Genomic DNA, 21,074 nt, shown 5'->3' with positions numbered 1-21,074 from the left:
GTATATAATGTTCTTAAATGTGCTACTTGCTTGGAATTTGTTCCATCTATATATTAGGCTGTCAAAAAGTCCTGCGGTATTTCCGCGAGGTGTCGTTGTAAGCGCGTAGTTCTAGTTGTATTCATTGTATCGAGTCATACTATAGCTTGTTGGAAAGGTATTTTTGCGCGCTATAATATAGTCCTTGACAGTGTTTTGTTTGGTTAAGTCGTTCGTGAGTTATAGTGTCATTATAGTGTCATGTGCTCCCTTGGCCGAGTGGTTAGCGTCATAACTAACATGCCGGGTGTTCGGGTTCGATTCCCGTTCTGGTCGGGGGAATTTTTCGTCAAAGAAATTTCCTCCGACTGGCACTGTGATCACGCGTATTTAGAGCTTGCCACTCAGAATGCATTCAAGGCGTGTTATTTGGCATAGAAATCTCAACTAAGTACTAATGAAAATGACGCAAGTAATACTACGTTGAGACGGCGAAGTTCCTCTAGGAACGTTAGTGCCATTGAAGAAGAAGAAGAAGAAGAGTTATAGTGTCGCAAATATGGAGCAAAATAAAGAGAAAATCCGACATATTTTACAGTACTACTATGACAAAGGCAAAAATGCATCTCAAGCTGCCAATAAAATTTGTGCAGTTTATGGACCCGATACAGTTTCCATTTCCACCGCACAACGATGGTTTCAACGTTTTCGTTCTGGTGTAGAGGTCGTCGAAGATGCGCCACGCTCCGGAAGGCCTGTCGTCGAAAATTGCGACAAAATCGCTGAATTAGCCGAGAAAGACCGGCATAGTAGCAGCCGTAGCATCGGCCAAGAGCTGGGGATAAGTCATCAAACCGTTATTGACCATTTGAAGAAGCTTGGATTCACAAAGAAGATCGATGTATGAGTGCCACACACGTTGACGCAAAAAACATCTTTGACCGTATCGACGCATGTGAATCGTTGCTGAATCGCAACAAAATCGACCCGTTTCTGATGCGGATGGTGACTGGCGATGAAAAGTGGTTCACACACGACAACGTGAAGCGCAAACGGTCGTGGTCGAAGCCTGCTGAGGCGACTCAGACGGTGGCCAAGCCCTCATTAACGGCCAGGAAGGTTCTGCTGTGTGTTTGGTGGGATTGTCATGGAATAATCTATTATGAGCTGCTTCCCTATGGCCAAACGCTCAATTCGGACCTGTACCGCCAACAACTGGAACGCTTGAAGGTAACACTCATGAAGAAGAGGCCATCTTTGATAAAAAGAGGCCGCATTGTCTTCCATCAGGGCAACGCCAGGCCACACACTTCTTTGGTGACGCGCCAGAAGCTCCGGGAGCTCGGATGGGAGGTTCTTTTGCATCCGCCGTATAGTCCGGACCTTGCACCAAGTGACTACCACCTGTTTTTGTCCATGGCGAACGAGCTAGGTAGTCAGAAGTTAGCCACAAAAGAGGACTGTGAAAATTGGCTATCCGAGTTTTTTGCCAATAAGGAAGCGAGCTTCTATAACAGCGGTATTATGAAGATGGCATCTCGTTGGGAACAAGTCATCGAACAAAACGGCGCATATTTGACTTAAAACAGATGATTGTAACTAATTTTATGAACAAATGAAAATTCAAAAAAAATACCGCAGGACTTTTTTGACAGCCTAATATATAAAACTGGAATTCTGTCTGTCTGTCTGTCTGTCTGTCTGTCTGTCTGTCTGTCTGTCTGATTCTTATGGACTCGAAAACTACTGAACCGATCAATATGAAAATTGGTATGTAGGGGTTTTTGGGGCCGGGGAAGGTTTTCGTGATAGTTTGAGACCCCTCCCCTTTCTCTAAGGGGGGGCTGCCATAAAAATTAAACACAAATTTCTGCATTACTCGAGAATTATTCAAGAAAATGAAATTAAATTAGGCATATTGAAGTTTTAGGGTGCAGTAAATGTTTTTATGGTGGTTCGACTCCGCATCCCCCTCTTTAAAGGGGGGCTGCCATACAAATGAAACACAAATTTCTTCATTACTCGAGAATTAATCAAGCACATGAAACCAAATTAAGCATATTGAGATTTTAGGGTGCAACAAATATTTCAATGGTGGTTTGACTCTCCACCCCCCTCTCCAAGGGGGGGGTGGTCTCCGCCATACAAATGAAACACAAATTTGTGCGTTACTCGAGAATTATTCAAGCAAATAAAACTAAATTAGGCATATTGAGGTTTTAGGGTGCAGTAAATATTTCTATGGTGGTTTGACTCTCCACCCCCCTCTCTAAGGGGGGGCTACCATACAAATGAAACACAAATTTCTGCTTTACTCTAGAATTATTCAAGCAAATGAAACCAAATTAGGCATATTGATGTTTTATGGTGCAATTAATGTTTCTATGGTGGTTTGACTCTCCATCCCCCTCTATAAGGGGGGGGGGGTGTGTCTGCTATACAAATGAAACACAAACTTCTACATAACTCGAGAACTAATCAAGCACTATTTGGGATGTGAGGGTTTTTGGGTATGAGAAATGTTTCTATAATGGTATGAGACCCCTCTCTCCTCTGTAATGGAGAGGGGGTCCCATAAAAATATTACACATATTTCAACCAAAAATATTCCAACCAAACATGACAATTGAAAATTTTCGGAAAACTCTGAAGGAAAAAGGGTAAATTAAATTCCCATATGTTCAACAATTACATAGTGACAAGTGCTGTTAGTTCATTTGATGTTTGCGCTAGCGAAATTGATCTTTGTTCGAAACTGGAAATGGAATTTAATGTGACAAAACGCACTCCTATATCTTCTTCTATCTATACCAAAAAAAAGGATCGCCGGATGTGTTTATAAGAGCAGAACTCGAGGACGGAATTGTCCGATCTTTATTCTATCATATTTTCTGTATAAAACAACTTCCATGTAACGGACATGTTATTTGCAAGTGATTGAAAAATCTTGAACGAGAATTGTGTCTGAAAATAATCTGATATTATAATGATGAGTTTTGTTAGAAATACTAGGAATTTTATAGTAAAAGGTAAATTCAACGGGGTCGAATAGAAGATCAATCAATGAACAGTTCTGCGATTGGACCCATGAACATGCTCATAGTATGAAAACGTGAATGTTTGAAGGTATTGATAACAAAAAAACAAATTTTGGGTGAGACGAAGTTTGCTAGGTCAGCTAGTTACTGATAAACATACGGATGAGAGCGGATGATTTATGTTACTTATAATGATGGAAAACATTTTGCACCTTTTGGTCCTAATTTCCATCGACAAAAACATCATTTTTCCGAATTCCGTTAATCTATTTTATGTCAAGCGTTCGAAAAATCGAACAGCAACTTTGATATTTAATTTTTCATGGCTTTAGAAAGCAACCATATGGTAAGAGGCATCAAATGATAGCTCAGTCTATTAGCCTCCACTTATTATCAATTTCATTCAATTTCGTATAACTTTCTGGGGCAATAAATTTAGTTTAAAGCAACTATGTGCGGAAGATACATAACCTCACATAACCTAACAAAAAACAAAACATTATAAAATTCAAAAATACTTTTCTACAGTATTACTTTGATAAAAGAACACACATTGTGATGTAGAAAAAACCATTAAATTGAACCTCCTATAGGAACAAAAATGTAGGTTCAAGTTTTTGTTTGTCAATTTTTCGGTTTTTTGTCATTTTCCGGTAAACGGAAGAACGGTAAAAAATAATTCTTCAAGATTGAGACTTCTGTAACGTCAATAATTAAAATTAGACCAATGGGATTTGTTAAAAAAAATATTTTTTTACAGTTTGGTTCTTAATGGATTAATTAGTGTTCCTAATTCCAGCTATCGAATTGTTATAACAATGAATGAATCGTTGAATCAATCGTCAATAATCGAATGAATTACATTAGTATTAGGTCGTTAGGTCTTTTTGTTGGCTTCTTCGAGGTTTTCCACGTACAATTACCTCCACAAGATATGTCATCGAATCCGTAGAATAATGACTCAACTGATCAACTAATGGGATAGATTTTTCAACCAATGTTCCTTCAGCTTTTCCCAGCTCCTTATTTGTGCATTGGAATGCATTGACCCATTTACGATCAGTTATCCCGCTTTTAAACGGATTGGGATGTGCTGATTTTCTCACATATTTTGCTTTACTTTACACTTAGCTTTCAATAAGAGTTTTTTTTTCGAAATTGCGAAAACATATGAAACGAAAACTGTGTCTGATGATTATTTTGTATTAGATTGGGGAAAGAGTAATCCATTATTTTTGGGTGAAATTCAAACCTTTTTTTGATATGCTTCGGATTATGCGATTTGGGTCAAATATGCATCATTTTGTTGTAAAATTGCCATTCTAAAGGTATCTTCATAATGCCTCTCTCATAGAAGTCTTGGCCCTTATCGGCGGAAAACTCAACTCAAAGTAAAATAGCAATATTTTCTTACAATCTTCTCTTGGTTCCAATTTCTTACCACTCAGGAAGTTTTGCAATGTGAGAAAAAGGTGGTAATCGCTTCGTGCCAGATCCGGACTATATGGTGGATTCATTCAAACATCCCTATGAAGCACCCGGAGTTGTGTGACCTAGCGTTGTCCTGATGGAACACAACACCTGTTGTGCTGGACAATTCTGGACGTTTCTGGTCAATCGCCAGCTTCAAACGGTCCATTTGTTGACAGTAGAGATCTGAATTTAGTGTATTGCACTAAAACAAAATAAAAATTTAAAAAAATAATAAAATAATAAATTTCAATCATTTTTTTTTATATAAGAAAAAAAATCCATTCAATTTATTTCTATAAAATTAAATTAAAAAATGTTGAAAATTCCAATTAAAATTCAACTGTAGAATACTCTGATCTGCTTGCGCCAGTTATCGAAAGAAAAATAATGTAGAAAAATTGTATACAATGAATTTATTTTCTGATTTTATTGATTCTTTTTTGGACGCCGAAAATTTCTTTATTCTCCGTCAGACAGAGGGAGAAATTTTGAATGTGAAATGTTTATTGGAAGCATTAAATGCGAAGACTTCATGAGAAGTACCTTATATCGACTAAACGTAATTCATTTGGATATAAAAAATATTAAGTCCAATATCAGATCGTACACGGCATCATCTCTCAACACGTTGGACTCCACGCAGACATTGCTAAGCTTTTCATTCGATCCTCACAGCGAGAGGGCGAGGGAGCACATAACACGATGGGCCCTGCATCGGTTCCTGGGGTTAGCAAGAAATCTGATTAACATGTCGTCCATACCAGTGCCTATAAATATATTTTAGTTCGGCGTAACATGTCAGTTAATTACTTGTGTCGCAAACAAAGCATTTACACGTGTTACTCCTCGCACGGGCCAGTCATGCAATCCCAGACAAACGGATTTCCATTTCCAGTTGCCCCTTTCTCTTACCGTACCTGTCACCAGAGTGGCGTGACACACTCTGAAACGCTTATTTCAACCCGAAAATAAATAATTGGTTTTATTTTTGCACACAATTCACTTTTACTTGCTCTGTTCCTGCAGCCCTTTCCCAGTTGTGAAATTGAATTTATGGTTGAATAATCACATTTTGCCGGTATTGTTCGTACTTACTTATTGTGGCAACCCATAGCACTCTCCAGAATTTTCACGTACGGAACAGCCGTGTACATCCCGTGTGTAGTTCTTTTTTGCGTAGGTTGATGATTGCGTATAGGGTGCATGAGAAATCTGGATTTGTGTTAAGCACGATCCCGTAACGAAATGCCTGCTGAGTGCTGATCACGTTTATCGAAACGGAATTGCATTTCCTTTCATTTTATTTTGGTTTGAGAACAAATCAAAGTTGGTGCTTCGATTTTCACGGCGCCGCGCATCATTCGAAGTGTATGCTGAATAGAGTAAACTAGGTTAGAATCGTTGTTCTTCAGGTGTTGCGAACAGTAGCCACTTTTTCAAATTACGGCCTAATATATATTCGACAGAATTTATTTATCACAGTTTAAAGAAAATATTTTAATGACAAAAATCGAATATTTTTTCTTTGGGATTATGGGATAGATATAAATGTTTTCCATGACTGCTGTTACTTCGGTTATGTGCATCACGGAAGTATGCTATTCAAATAGTCTACGGATATTTTTAATTGGCTTCACAAAATAAAAAAAAATATATATTTCAGGTATTCTATTTCACTTGAGGTAATTTATTATTTATCATTACTTCTCATATTTCAGTCTTCCTCAGTCTTCTTCAAATTATCCTCCACTAGTTTCTAACAAAATATTCTAACTTTTAATACATAATCCAAATTATCGCATATCATGAAATAACATTAAATTTTTGTTACATAGGAAATTTTAGTAGCATTGGTTTTTTCTTGTAATCCAATAAAAATTAGATTTTTTTTTTTCAAAGGATTTTTCTTAGGGCAAATCGAATATCCTATCGTTCAAAGAATAGCCCGTATTAGTCTCAAAGAAAGGAAGGAATGAAAAAAGGAAGTTTCTCTACAGAAGTTTGCCGTCGACTATGAAGCATGGCTATGTCAGCGTTTGATACATTTAATGATTTTGTGAAACTTTTCTTTCTGTAAATTCATTAGCAGTGATGCAAATTGTCATGACCATAAAAAAAGAGCGCAAAGGAATTCTCATCTTTACAGTTCGTCTTCTGCACTCAATGCTCGGTTCAATCGCAACAATGGCGCTTGATACCGATCGCCCGTGATATTTGGGGTTGTTTTAAATACTTAAAATACACCACACCCGGTGGTCCCAGTGAAAACAGAACACGATCTTGATTTTTTTTTAATTACTACCGCAATTCGGAGTCGGTCGTTGCAATTTTAAGAGTGCTTACTCCAATTTTTGGCCGTCAGGCCGTGCACAGTTTAGTGACCAAATTTGAGTCTACATCTCGTATTGGAAGATCTTGGTGAACGTGTTATTTCGTGAATTTGACGCCATTGGATTTTTTCATGGGTCTATGTCAAGTCACTGGTCTATGCCAACAAGCCAGCAACTTTAGAAGAGCTCAGAGACAGCATGCAGCGCGAAATTCGCACGGCTCACGCTTACATACCCATCAAATGTTGATTGAGGGGTTTTCCTTCTTCAAAGTTATGTTTTTCAAATGATAATTCTACAAAAAATTGTCTCTGAGTAAATTTTGGTAAATTGTTTCAATTTCTATGAACTTTGAAAGAAAAATCGATGTAAATTCTACACTGAACAAATACATTTCATCAATTATGACTTTTAAGTAATTATCTGAATTTTTATATCAGTTATAAAAAAAAACACAATTGGACGCACTGAAAAAATGGCAATTGATTCATATATTACAAAATGGTAAAGAAAAAAATGCAATGGTACAGTTTTACCTTAATCTTCCACAAGTATTCAGTGTTCTGGAATTTACGAACCTTGCAATTTCTTGATCAGTATTGTTCCCAGAAATGTTAGCACTGTACTCTCTGACAACACTGTGACGTATGATAATTGCAAGAAAACATCAAATCTATTGTCCAAAACAGAAAGCTATTTGGCTTCCTATACGTACCGTTTTGTCTCATATTCCGAACAGTCTCAAATTCCGAACACTTCATTTTTAAATGTAAATTTACTAAACTTTTACGTTATAAATAATTGAATAATGAAAACACAGACATTCTTTGGGACATAGGCTTGATTTTGACATCATGTACAGGTATCGATACAGCCTATAATGTAAAGGGTGTGTCACATCAAATTGCATCACGGAAAAAACGCTGTAGAAATTTAATTTTTAGGAATTATATCTTCAGCTTTGGTTTTATAATCAGATAAGAGTGTATAGATCACGTTGGCCATGCTTCACTGTCAATTTTTCGTAAATTTGGAAAAATGTCGTCGAACGTAAAAGAGCGTCGTGAATTAATCTTGTACACTCATTTCGAGAATCCGGAGTTGTCACATCGGGACATCGGTAAGATTCTGGGAATCGTCCAATCCACGGTCAGCAGAGTACTAAAACGATACTTCGGGAACCTAACCATCGACCGGAAGGTGAAGAACGGCAAAAATGGATGCTCCGTCAGTGAAAAAGATCACAAGCGCGTAGTTAAGCAGTTTAGACGTGATCCGAGTTGTTCGGTCCGGGATGTCGTCAATAAGCTGAATTTGTCAAGTTCATTCGTCCAGCGGACCAAGCAGCGGGAGGGCCTGCGTACATACAAGGTTCAGACGAAAGGCAAAACATGGTGGGGAAGACGCGAGCCCGGAAGCTGTACACCGAAATGCTGACGAAGCCGCATTGCCTGGTAATGAACGACGAAACCTACGTCAAAGTGGACTTTCGTCAGCTGCCGGGCCTGTTGTTCTTCTCCGCAGAGGACAAATTCAGCGTTCCGGAGGAGATTCGCAAGCAGAAACTATCCAAGTTTGCCAAAAAGTACATGGTGTGGCAAGCGATCTGATCTTGCGGAAAGCGGAGCGCCCACTTCGTGATGACCGGCACGGTAAACGGGCAGGTTTACCTTAAGGAGTGTCTACAGAAGCGCTTACTACCACTATTGAAGCAGCACGAGGGCCCGACCATCTTCTGGCCGGATCTCGCTTCGTGCCACTATTCAAAGGACGTGTTGGAGTGGTACGAAGCCAACGGGGTCACCTTCGTGCCAAAGGAAATGAACCCGCCCAACGCGCCGGAGCTTCGCCCAATAGAGAAATATTGGGCGATTATGAAGCAGGCTCTCCGGAAGAACCCAAAAGTTGTCAAATCGGAGGCGGACTTCAAGAGAAAATGGATTTCTGTTAAAAAAAAACTACAACCTGACGTTGTACAGAACCTTATGGACGGGGTAAAGAGGAAGGTGCGAGCATACGGGCTTGGGCTCGAAGTATGATTAAAAAGAAAATGCCAAAAGTTGTTTAATAGTTTTTATTTTACTGTCTAAAATTTTCAAAAGGATCGGTCTACTGGGCGAATTTCTACAGCATTTTTTCCGTGATGCAATTTGATGTGACACACCCTTTATAATATTAAACATTTGCAAAAAAGTGACAGTCAAAACCAAAGATAAAATGTTTGCGTTAGCAAATTCCGTCAAAAACAAGCATGATTCATTTTTCAGTTTTCGTAGTTGTTTTAACTATTTTGTTTGCTGTTTTCATATTAAGTGCTAGAGAATGTAAGAATCTACAATAAATGGATAGAAAAATGTTATTTTATGCAGAAATATTCATTAAAATTAGTATTGAAGCAGTGTTCGTAATATGAATCAAGTTCCTACGCATGATTCAAATTACGACCATTCATTTTCAAATGTAAATTTAATAAACTTTAATGTTTTAAATCATTGAATAATCAAAACCTTGACATTATTTGGGTTATAGCCTTCATTTTAACATCAATTACAGGTATCGATACAGCGTATAATTCATTATACTAAGCATTTGCAAAAAAATGTGACTGTCAAAACCAGTGATGAAATGTTTGCGTTAGTAGATTCTGTAAAAATCGAGCATCGTTAATTTTTCATTAAAAAGCAAGTACAATCAATAATTACAAAAGCAAAATGCAAATTTTTGTGGGTATAGCATTTTTCTAAAAAAGACTATATATGATATATTGATCAAATGAATCCGTCCAGTAGTTCAAAAGTTATGATTTTTTTTGAAAAGGCATTTTCGCTGTTCGGAATTTGAGACAAATGTAGTTGAACTTTTTTTTTAGTTTTTTTACCATGAATATGTATTTGTAAATCAATTTTATTGCAGTCAAGTAAAAAAGACGACTCTATTGTACCCAACAATTAAATTAATTTCGCGAAAAAGTACCATTTTGAGTAATGAGACACTGTTCAATGACCATCAAAGCTTAAGTGTTCGGAATATGAGGCAAAACGGTATATGGTCCACTTTGTCTGAAACAATGAAGCACTTTTCAAGAGTTGGTCACTATGAATGAACAATTTCAAAATATGTTTCAATCAATTAGCAATTGTGAGTCCAAGTGTGCCATTCTGTTAGAAAAATTAGTGGGAGGAAAATTTGAAAAAAAAATTGTATTCCCTTGTTACTCTACACCCAAAATTATTTTTAGCACATGTTTTGGCATCTTGATTCATTACTTTGAATGAGCCTAAAAAATAAAAAAGAAAATACGCTCCCGATACTTGTATATCATTTGTATAATATATGTGCTATTCCAATATAAGATCAATTTGAGCGAGAGAAACAGGAGACACATTGCAAATAAGCTTCTCGTATAGTTTGCCAAACACACGGCTCAGACCGAGATGGATATAAATCTCCTTTATGCTCTCCTTTTTACTCTTACTTTACACTTTCCAACTACATTTTATAATGAGGTGTAATATTACCACGTTTTTACGCAGCATCACCAGTAGCTATGTGGATAGCGTGGTCGTGTAAAACAATCTTGTGTTCTAGCCGGCCTTGGTTCGTTCCCCGTTGTTTGAATGTAGCTTACGACATGCTCAATCTAATGCAATCGATAACTCGATTTTTTAAATTTTGCGATTTGGTCCCCTCTGACCTAACACCGACCAATTTGAAGCGAAGAGACTTGAGGTTAAAAAACGAAGATGCTGGTTGACGCCCAGAGAACGCCCATCCTTGTTGGACGAGGAAACTAAAACGCTCAAAAAGTTGTTGAAAGTTGAACTCGATTTGTAATAACGCCTCATAAACATAATACGATTAATTCACATTCTTATCTCTTATGACTTTCTTATGGTATCCAATAGAAACAATCGTATCTTTGAAAAAGTAGTAGTTAATAGTTTATATGTAGATCTAACATAAGATTCGAAACACGTCCTTAAAATGTTGGGTCCCTAGGGCCCAACATTGAGCTTTCTGGTAGGAAAGTGCTGTCTGACTGGGATTGACAGTTACAAAATAAGAAGAAAATATATGGTTTGTTTTCGGATGTGTTATAAAATGTGACTATTTTCTAGTCGAATTTCTGACTATTTCGTATGTATCAAATAGGCATTTTTGGGAGCTGGGACTGACACTGATATTGCGAAAACACTCATGATGTGAGTTGAATGGAAAGCGCTAGAACAATTTGGAGCTCAACGTGTTAACAGCAAAATAAAATGTCGGGAACCGAAGTCGATGGTTATTGTCAACAGGTGTAGAATCGTTCAATTTGCTCTGGTCTTTTCGTATGCAGAACACGTGGTCATAAAATCTGCTGGTAACATTTTTTACATCAATTACTGCTTCCAACACATTCCATCGTGTTATTGTTCTTGGACGTTATGATCACGTGACACATAAGCTTCAATCACCGGGCGTGGTGTCCTTTAGAAAGCAAACTTATGTTTACGGTTGCAAGTTCGAGCGCAATTCGTAGTAATCATGTTCTTTGTTCTGTGTTTCGTTCCCATTAATGTAGAGGAAGATTTCCTGCCCAAACCGGAGGAAAAGAAGAAGAAACAAGAACGCAGAAGACTTCCGCTCGATGTCAGAACCATTATTGGAAGTGTTATAAGCAGATTGGGTGGAGACATTAATAACAATACTCAGGTGGCATCTGTCCGAGTCAATCAATCCTAGTTCATTGGGAACGCAAAGGCTGTTTGTTTTGAAATCTTCAAGAGGTATTGCCGATTGCGGTGTAGCGCATCAGTAATAAATTGAAGGGAATTGAATGTATCTGCTGGCTTGAAGATTCAATCAAAGCTGTAAGGGATTCAATGTAAGTACTTTGTCATGATTATTCTCTCAGGGGCACTTGTTGTCAAATGTAGCATGATACATTCATCGGCAATTTCCTGCGATATATTCTTCAAATCACGAATATGTTCAAACAAGATGCTTCCTGATGATAGTCGTGTAGAATTCGCTAGAATTATGAAGTTGCTGCTCACTACATAGGCGTATTTTACTGTTCGTTGTGTAGAATTATATGTTCTATGTAAAATTGAGTATTATGGAAATAGTCTCAAACATTTGACAATAACTAGAATCTATTAAATTTTCGAAACAAAAATAATGCACTTGTTTCAAACTATGTATATGTTACATATTAGAAATTCATATCAGTAACATTTTTTCTTAAATGATTGAAGGTCATCAAGAAGTTCGCATGACTCCAGAGAAAAGGACCCAAGAACAAAATCATTCGCGTTGATCGCCGTTTCAACACTAGACAATTTCAATGCAATGCATCATCTAAAATCATAGCAGAGTTGTACAGAGTCATTAAAATGCATTCTTCCATTTCACAAATTCGATTAGTTTCTAATCCCTTTTTATCTTTCTCTCTTTGTCAAACAAAGACGAAGCATCTTGCACTGCATTGTTTTCCTACCTATATTTTTTTCTTTTCTTCCATCTTTCAATACCACGTTGCTGTAGTAGCTGCAATAGCTGTTTAATGTGTGATGATTCGTTGTTGTTAATGCTGAATGATTCACCTTGATTTTATTATTTTTATCTCATGAAACCTTCTCATAAATCTTCTTTCACCTTTCCTTCGATGTATTGTGTATATTCGTACTTATTAGACGATCTGGAAGTAGAGTTTGTCAATAGTCTTCAGTCGACGCAGCAGGAGATGATGGTCAAGTTGGCGATAATCGAAGCGGACGGAGCGGGAGTGGGAGCCAACAATGGACCTGGTGAAACCGGCAACGGGACCAACGGCAACAACGGAGATGAATCCGGCGGCAGTCCAAAGGCCGAACCCAAGAAGAAAGAATCTCGCAAGTGGAAGAACTGGGGCTGGAAAAACAACAACGCCAGCACTACACCGAAACAGACCAGCATCGAGGAGGAAGGGGAATCCCCGAAAAAATCGGCATCCTCGAAGCATTCAAGTCCAGCGGAGTCTCCCAAGCACAAGCTTTTGGGCGCGAAAGCAACGGACGAGGAGAATGGAAACAACATTTCGCCGGCGTCGCTCCGGCGAAAGAAGTTCCTCTCGAGTAAGAATCAATCCCCGGTGAATCGATCCGAGGCGAGAGCTAGCGCAGGAGCACGATTGTACGAAGAGTTGGAGAGTCTCAACGACTCGGATGATGAGCTTCAAGCGTTGATAATAAACGGGCGACCAGCTACAATCCATCTGATACAGCCTTCTACCATCCCTGGCCTTTACTAGTGTGTGTGTGTCCCTACGAGCAAGGGCGCGACGGCTCTTTTGAACAAGTGCTTCAGCTAGGCTAGGAAAATTAAAACAACGAGCATTATGTAAACCACGTCATTCGATTTTTATCCCAACACGCACGCACATAACCATGGTACACAACGAATTTCCGGTAACAGTCACATTCGGTGGATACAACTCACGTTGCCTTCCGCGCTTCGATACAATTGCGTCAAACGACCTTCGCGAGGCTCCCACGTCTCGAACTTTCAAACAACCCGGTGTAACAGGTATGGAGTAAAAAAAATATGCTATTCTGGTGCGCGCCTTTTGAAGTGTCTGCTTTGAAGTTTATTTGATTCTCACTTTTTTGTTACGGTTTCACAAACAAAATAAAAGCATAAGCAACGCAAAGCAACTTCAGATTCTTCGCTTTTACGGGCATGATTTATGCACTCTGTTGTTTATTTGCAATATTTTTTTCATGGTGAAGAATAAGCCAAACTGCAACCAACGCCGCAAGGTTATACAGGGAAACTGCAACACAGAAGCTGGCTCTAGTAATTTAAGCTTTGTTCATTGTTTACTGGCTTGGCTTTTACAGTTTGAAGAATTTGTATTTTTAGTGTGTAGTTTAAACATGGAACCAAGTGACGGATTTCGCGCCAACTCGACCAGATGTTGGCATGACCTTCTCAAAATTGAATGGAACTTTCTGGGCGCGAAAACCTTACCTAATTAAGCAACTTGTCATACTTAGTTTTCTGAAAATTTATCTAGACTAACATATGGAAAGGGTCAAATATTTTTGACCATTTTTCTATATTTTTTTTTACTCGAAAATGGTGAGCCCTACAAAAAAGCGATCTATGGAAAAGTTTTAGGAAAATGATTGAATTTTGAGAAAAAATCACAAACAAATATTTTTTTAAATCCTACACTAAAAAAAAGGTAGATAAATATGTGCCCTACAACTCTTCCATACATCGCAACTTGTGCATATTTAAAGCAAAAAAGTTTTTCTATCAAAAACTTTTTCAATATTTTATTGAAATAAAGTTTATTTCTTTTTTCAGTGCAGAAAGCCAACCCAAAATAAAAAATAATAATAAAAATGTTGAATAAGTGTTCTAGAGGTCTTTATTTCTAATTCAATGTAAGGAAAATTATGACATTTTTTGACATTAAATTCATTTTTATTCATCTGATCTTATACCATGTACATTAGAGTGCCAATGAAAATTAAAATCTCGAATTTTCAAAGCGAACTTGATTAAAAATGATGATTCCCACGAAAAACTACCCTATGCAAAATAATTGACTTTCTGGCGTTTGGTCGTTTTTGTCTGAAAAGTCGATTTTTGAAGAATTTTTTTTCGAGATAACAGTAAATCGCTACGTTTCATGCAATTCTAAGACATTTGGCATCATTTTTTTTAAACCCCGATTTCCCCTTGGGTGATTTTTCGATTTCAGAAAACCTAAATTTTGACATCTGCGACAATAGTAAATGAAGTCCGAATGAGCTAATATTTTGCAGAGGGTATTTTATCGTGCAAATCAACATTTCGCAGGGAGTCCCGTATGAAAAATCGATATGACGATTTTCATTGGTACCCTTGCCTTGTATTCCGAAAAAATCGACAAAGTCCCAGAGTGTAGTTAAACAAAATGACAAATGTATCACGAAATTAAATTTCTGTTATGTATCCAAAGAACAGCATACAAAAAAGGCGAGTGAGCTTGAGTGAACTATTCAATCACGCGAAACAATATCGGGAACATAACAATTTCATTGCTTTATTCCTTTTTAAAATCGCAGCTAAATAATTCAGTGAATGAATCCAAAATCTTCAAAATGTTAGATAAAGAAATAGGAAAGATATGATGATTTTATCTCTTAAAGTATAAGATAACATGTACATGGTATAAGATCAGATGAATAATGTCAATGTCAAAAGATGTCATAAGTTTTATTACATTTGATTTGAAATAAAGACCTCTAAAACACTCATTCAACATTTATAATATTATTATTATTATTTTTGTTTTATTTTGGGTTGGCCTTTTTGCACTGAAAAAAGAAAATAAAGTTTCTTTTTTTTCAATTATTTTCCTAAAACTCTTCCATAAATCACTTTTTTGTAGGACTTATCATTTTCGAGAAAAAAAATTATAAAAAAATGGTCAAAAATATTCAGCGCTTTCCAAATGTTAGTCTAGATAAATTTTCAGAAAACTGAGTATGCCAAGTTGCTTAATTAGAAAAAAGTTTCATTAAGTTCTGAGAGGGTCATGCCAATCCCATAGACGAGTTGGCGCGAAATCCGTCAACCATAGTATTTGGATTGGAGATTCCATCCACGATTTTAGATCATTGCACAATGGTCCAGGAGATGCATTTTAGTGGAAATTAGCATTTAGAGCTCGACGGTTATTCTCTAGACAAAAACTGTCTTCGACAAAGTTGTTACATATGATAGAGCGCTCATTTTCATGTTATCAAAAATAGGGTGACCAAAATTGTCGATGAAATAGAAAACTTTCTTATATTTATAGATAGAAATAAACATAGTTCGACAATGTTGTAGTCCTAAAATATTAACAAGTTCTGCATCGCAAAATATTTGTATTAGTAAGCTCTAAAAGTCTTCCGAAGACAGTTTGTATGTAGAATTTGAAATATAAAAGTAAGAGCAAAAAAACAGTTTTTTTCATGGTGACCCTAACGTAACTTAGAAAAAAAGGCGCTATATCGGTTATTTCAAGAGATAGAAAAAAACTTTGTTCTACAAAGATGTCTCAAATAATTAGGAATACATCATTGTCGAACAATGTTTACGTCTATCTATAACGATAAGAAAGTTAGATTTTTTATTAGAGGCGAATGAACTGCAAAGTTTAAAGCCTCTTAAAAACAAAGAAAGAAGAAGAAGATTTTTTATTTCATCGACAATTTTGGTCACCATATTTTTGATAACATAAAAATGAGCGCTCTATCGTATGTAACAACTTTGTCGAAGACAGTTTTTGTTTAGAGAATAACTGACGAACTCTAAATGCTAATTTCCACTTAAATACGTCTCCTGGACCATTATGCATTGGGTAAATGAGCAACTTAAAAAAAATCATTTTCTGCTCATTTGCGTTCTGTTTATTGCCTATCTTGTAGGTGGTTTGAGGGTAACAACAAACCGTTGGGTCGGACCAGTTGTGATAACCTTTTTCAGCCATCTCCCCGTTGTACGGAGTTTTGTTGCATAAAATGGAAGCAAAAAAACCCCATTCTCTCCCCGGAAGCATTATGCTTCGTCGCTTGTGCATTGATGAATACAAAGCTTCGGGGAAGTCCAGCTTCAAAGATTGATTTTACGTGACTTTGGGCCGCGAGCCTCTGCTTGATTGTTTCTTTTCCGCAGAAAGTTATTGATTATTATGACGCGCGTGATGGTTTTCTTGCCGGATGTCATGTTTTGTTTGTTGTTTCGAACGGGGACGTAAAAAGCGAACACTAACGGAGCTTTCGATGCAAGTGTCAGCGAATGCCCCTTCGATTGGCTTGGAATGTTATGTTTGCTTCCCGATAGGACGGAGAACTATTTTCTTAAGGCATCTGAATTATTGTATGTATGTAGCTTGGTTTGAAGCCATAGTTTGGTATAGAAGTAGAATTTTATAAAACTGTTAGAGTTGCTTCATTTTCGTTACATATTTAGTCAATGTTGGGAAAAATACAGATGAGTAAGCTTGTTTGGTAAATTTTCTAACAGGTAAGGGTGAAGTGTCTATTTGACGTTGTAAATTCGTATGGAGCATTAGGAATTATCATTTCTCACCCAAAAAATCATGGGTTCCTAACTAACAAAGGATGTATTCATATGCATCCGACCAGAATTTATCACCATTTCAGATCACTTTATCAATAGACGGAATTCATTCCGAAACACACAGAAAAACGATATGTTGAAACTCTTTCATTTAATTCGATTCTTTGGAACAGGATTTCATAAAACAACTAAGAAATAGATGCTAGAGAATTTAGCTAAAGCTTTGCTAAACAGTAAAACTTGAGCTCAAAAGTAATGTAACTTCGAGAATAAAGCAAGTGATTTTGTTATCTCATGTCACTCGCAGCGCACAATAAGGGCAAATATTACGGAGAATGTGATACATGAAAATACTATTTGTGTCAACTACAATGTTGTGTTTTCTCTGCAAAACCTCCAATGAACAGGGTTGTCATGATAAAATCTGTGTTAGATCAAACTAACATTTTTTTTCATCTTATTTTTTCTGAAATCTATATTGATATCTCTATTCAATTTATGAGTCCAATTATGAAGCATATTTAAATAAAATTGTTCGGCAATGTAATACAAAAAATTAACTGCCTTATTGTGCGTTTAATTTCTCCATTTTGAAAGACAAATCTTTTATGTGAAGTATTATGTTTTTGATGGATCAATAAATTTGAGAATAGATTTTGTCAGAAAAGAAAGGAAAATGCGACGTGAACAGATTCAAATGTACGACTTATGTACGAATATCGTTTGTTCAAGATGTTTGAATATTCTTTAAAATTTCATTACTTGAAAACTTCTTTTTTTCATTGAACACTCTTTAAATAGGGCCGTCGTTCCTTATCGTAATGGAATGTATTTTTGTTCGAATGGAACGCTTATGAGCTTATATGCTTATATTAGTTCCCTTTATTATCATATGTTATACTGTTTATCCACCGGTGACTGACGCAACCTGAGCGAAAACTCGGTGTCAGTCAACGCGTTCCCCATTCCCCCCTTTACGAAAATTAATCCCAGTACTTCCCCCCTATCAGTATTTTGCAAGAAAGTCTGTAGCAAAAACAGTAAAATAACGAAAGAATACATACGGTTTATCGAGTTATACTCGCAACAAATTTGATTTTATACTTGTATCTAATTACAACAAATGTATATAAAGGTTGGCCAGTCAGTATGGCACCTGCACTTGATACATTTCCGCCAAAATCGTAAATCTTGAGCACGTTATCGAAAAGCACACCTTATGTCACCTTCGATATTCATTCTGTTACTGTGTTTTATTTCCATCAGCAGCATTGTAGGAAATCCAGATTTACATAAATACTACGCAAAAGACAACAACACTGGTAACGCTTATTTCGAATATCAGGATAAAAATCGATCATTTGTAGATCGATGAGTGTGTTCTTAAACCTTTTCATGAAAATTTGGGAGGTCATGTAAAGGTCCTTTAGTGTTGTAATTGACGTTGGTGGTACTGGATCATAGTTTTGGTGCTTCAATTGTGGCCGAGTTCTGTGAGTTTTAGTTAGTTATAATCCACAAATTATACTAATTTGCCGGAACGAACCGAATCGGTTGTGCATATCGGAACATATTTCATATCCAGTATTCGTTCAACCGAAGAGTACAGCTATCACCGCAGTAAAATACTTTTTTCTAACACCATCTTCAGATGGGCTGCACTTCGGTGTCACTTTTCATCCAGAAACAAAGCGCGAAAATTGTATATTCGATTGTAAAGCCACCAATAAACCTAAAATTATTCGTAAATTCACACAAACTTTCTCCCGGCAAGGAATCATGAAAATCAATTTAATTTTTATCGTTTCTAATGTTATTTTAGAATGCATCTAACATTATAAAATATCTTCCTGTGTTGTTAGTAAAGTAGAAATAACTACAGCGACAGAAGTAACAGTATGGCCAGAGTTTCAATTTCTCTGCACAAACATAATTTCATTTCCCCCCGAAAAGTTGTGTTTGTGCAGAGGAATTGAAACTCTGTCCATGCTGTTATCACTGCCACTGTAGTTATTTCTGCTCTGCTGACAACATGGGTTATGCACGATGGATAGCTTCGACTGTTTTCGCAGTGGTATTGTTGTATTCAAATTGTATCCCGCTGTTATTCTAGTTGTCTTTTTGGTCGATAAAATTTGAGAAGCACAAACTGGACCATTCAAAACGTGATATATTTTGTGCATTTAGATAATGCATTAGATTTTACAATTATTCAATTGTTTATCTAAAAAACAAATATAGTTGTTTCAATTGTAATAGACGCGTAGGAACATTTCCAATCAATTTACGCAAACATCTTTGCAAACTATTAAGGAATGGTCGAGCTATAAACTGTATCACCAAATAAAACACCAACAACTATCAAAATGAGAGAGATCATTGTTGAATGTAGACCATTTGGACAAGGGCGAGTAACAAGAAATTTTTTGAAGCCACTTCAACAATAAATAGCTTGTGGGACAGGAGTTTTGAACGGTGAAAGGAATGGGAAAAGTTTAAGCCATGGAATTATACATGTTCCTCAAATTATACCTGGGTTGGCAGATAATCTGCACCTGCGACAATGCCTTGAAGATCGTCTTCTGTATTTTATCATCAAAACACGATAAAATTGTTCTGATTTGGCCGGCATTCTGCCATTAGATGGAAATGTATGTCAAGAATAACCCAAGGTGGTGGTGCCAGAGGATCACAATCCCCCCAACAATCCAGAACTTTGCCAGATATATTGGCCCATAGTCAAACGGAACATGAACTAGGTGGGTGGGGATTATTTTTTAGCTTTTAGCACATAATCTGTATTATTATTACGTTTTATCACAATGAAACACATATCGCAATTAACATTTTTTAAACTAATATGAAAGCAGCCATTTTATAGCGACGGCCAAATTGAATTTTTCAAGATAATGGAATACGCAGTATTATAATGACAGCAGAGATAAAGGTGTGTTCCAAATTTCAGATCAGTTAGTCCAAAGGAACGGGGTCAAACTTTTAATAATGTGGGATAACCCTACATACATACAAACAGGTCAAGCCATTTAAAACATCTCTTTGGACACCCATAGAGTAGTGCAGGGCAAAGGTGCGCGCCTAACTGTTGTCGTCCATTAACTCTTGAAATAAAAGCAGATTAAATTCGGTTTGCTGACCAAATTGTAACTACATATATTACCTTCGAAACGTAATACAATAATTTCTCGAGTTTTGTTTGTAGTTGGATAAAAACCTATTTTAATACAAAATGACAAATGCGTACCTTTGCCCCATAATGGGGGCAAAGGTGCGCACTGTACGGGGCAAAGGGCGCACTTATTGAATTGTACTTCTGAGGTAACTTGTAACAAAAATAAATGCTTTATCATTACCAGCGGGAGAAGCATCATTACTAGAGTGTGTAGGCACCATCTAGTGGGGAATAGGGGGTGTTGTTTGATGTTTTATTGGTGCAGATGGGTGAATGTTGTGGTCGAACATACCACGTGTAAATTTTTGGGAGGTTGGAGACTGACAATATAAGATACCTACAAATGTCCAACATTTGAAACAGAATTCTTTTTATTAATAAACTAGCTAACCCGGCGAACTTCGTCCCAACCACAATTCATATATTGATATAAATCATTTCGAACACTCAAGTTCCCACAGAAATTATTTTTATGTACGTAATCTATACTTGCGGTATATAATTTCTTTTTTGACATATAAACCTGAAGTAGACTAAGACGCATCAATCCTGATACTGACTGTTAAAATCAGTTGCTCCGTTCTAGAGTTAAATCGTGTGGAACGGACACCAAATCATTTTTGCGCTGTTTTTGGGTTCTAAGAGACAGACGATGGTACCTCATGAAGCTAGAAGCCCAATCCTTTCCTGGCAGTTTTGCAACTTGGTTGAATTCGTTCTGGAGGTTGTTGGCTTCCGCAAAATCGAACGCCAGGCGCCGTAAATCTTTGAGGGTCTTACCATAGAAAGCTTTGTCCAGTGCTCTGCAGTGGTCGTAAATACTGGTCTGAACCACCCCAAGTGCTTGCTGGCACATCCCAGCAGAAGTAGAAATGTCAATAAAAGAAGATATGAGCCTCTTCCTCAGAACTGATTCAGAAATACCGAGGACTGCCGCAATCCGACGCTTTGAGACTCCCTCCCGGAGCCTGTGTCGGC

At 37.0% G+C, this 21,074-nt stretch overlaps 1 protein-coding gene across 3 annotated transcripts in view; it reads left to right on the top strand.

The window, feature by feature from the left end:
• Window positions 1-21,074, top strand: part of LOC129764900 (hyccin) — a 51,427-nt gene that overhangs the window by 27,849 nt on the left and 2,504 nt on the right. Inside the window, exon 6 of one of the 3 annotated variants that reach the window (XM_055764532.1) lies at window positions 12,499-13,083. The exons of the other annotated variants lie outside the window; for them this stretch is intronic. Coding sequence (XP_055620507.1) covers window positions 12,499-13,083 — 585 coding nt within the window. The remainder of the gene's footprint in view (window positions 1-12,498; window positions 13,084-21,074) is intronic. 3 annotated transcript variants of the gene reach the window in all.

The sequence above is a fragment of the Toxorhynchites rutilus genome, chromosome 2 (assembly GCF_029784135.1).
Source record: "Toxorhynchites rutilus septentrionalis strain SRP chromosome 2, ASM2978413v1, whole genome shotgun sequence".
In the NCBI taxonomy this organism is placed as follows: domain Eukaryota; kingdom Metazoa; phylum Arthropoda; class Insecta; order Diptera; family Culicidae; genus Toxorhynchites; species Toxorhynchites rutilus.
Note: the sequence above shows the minus strand (reverse complement) of the source record. Positions and strands in the feature narration are given on the sequence as shown.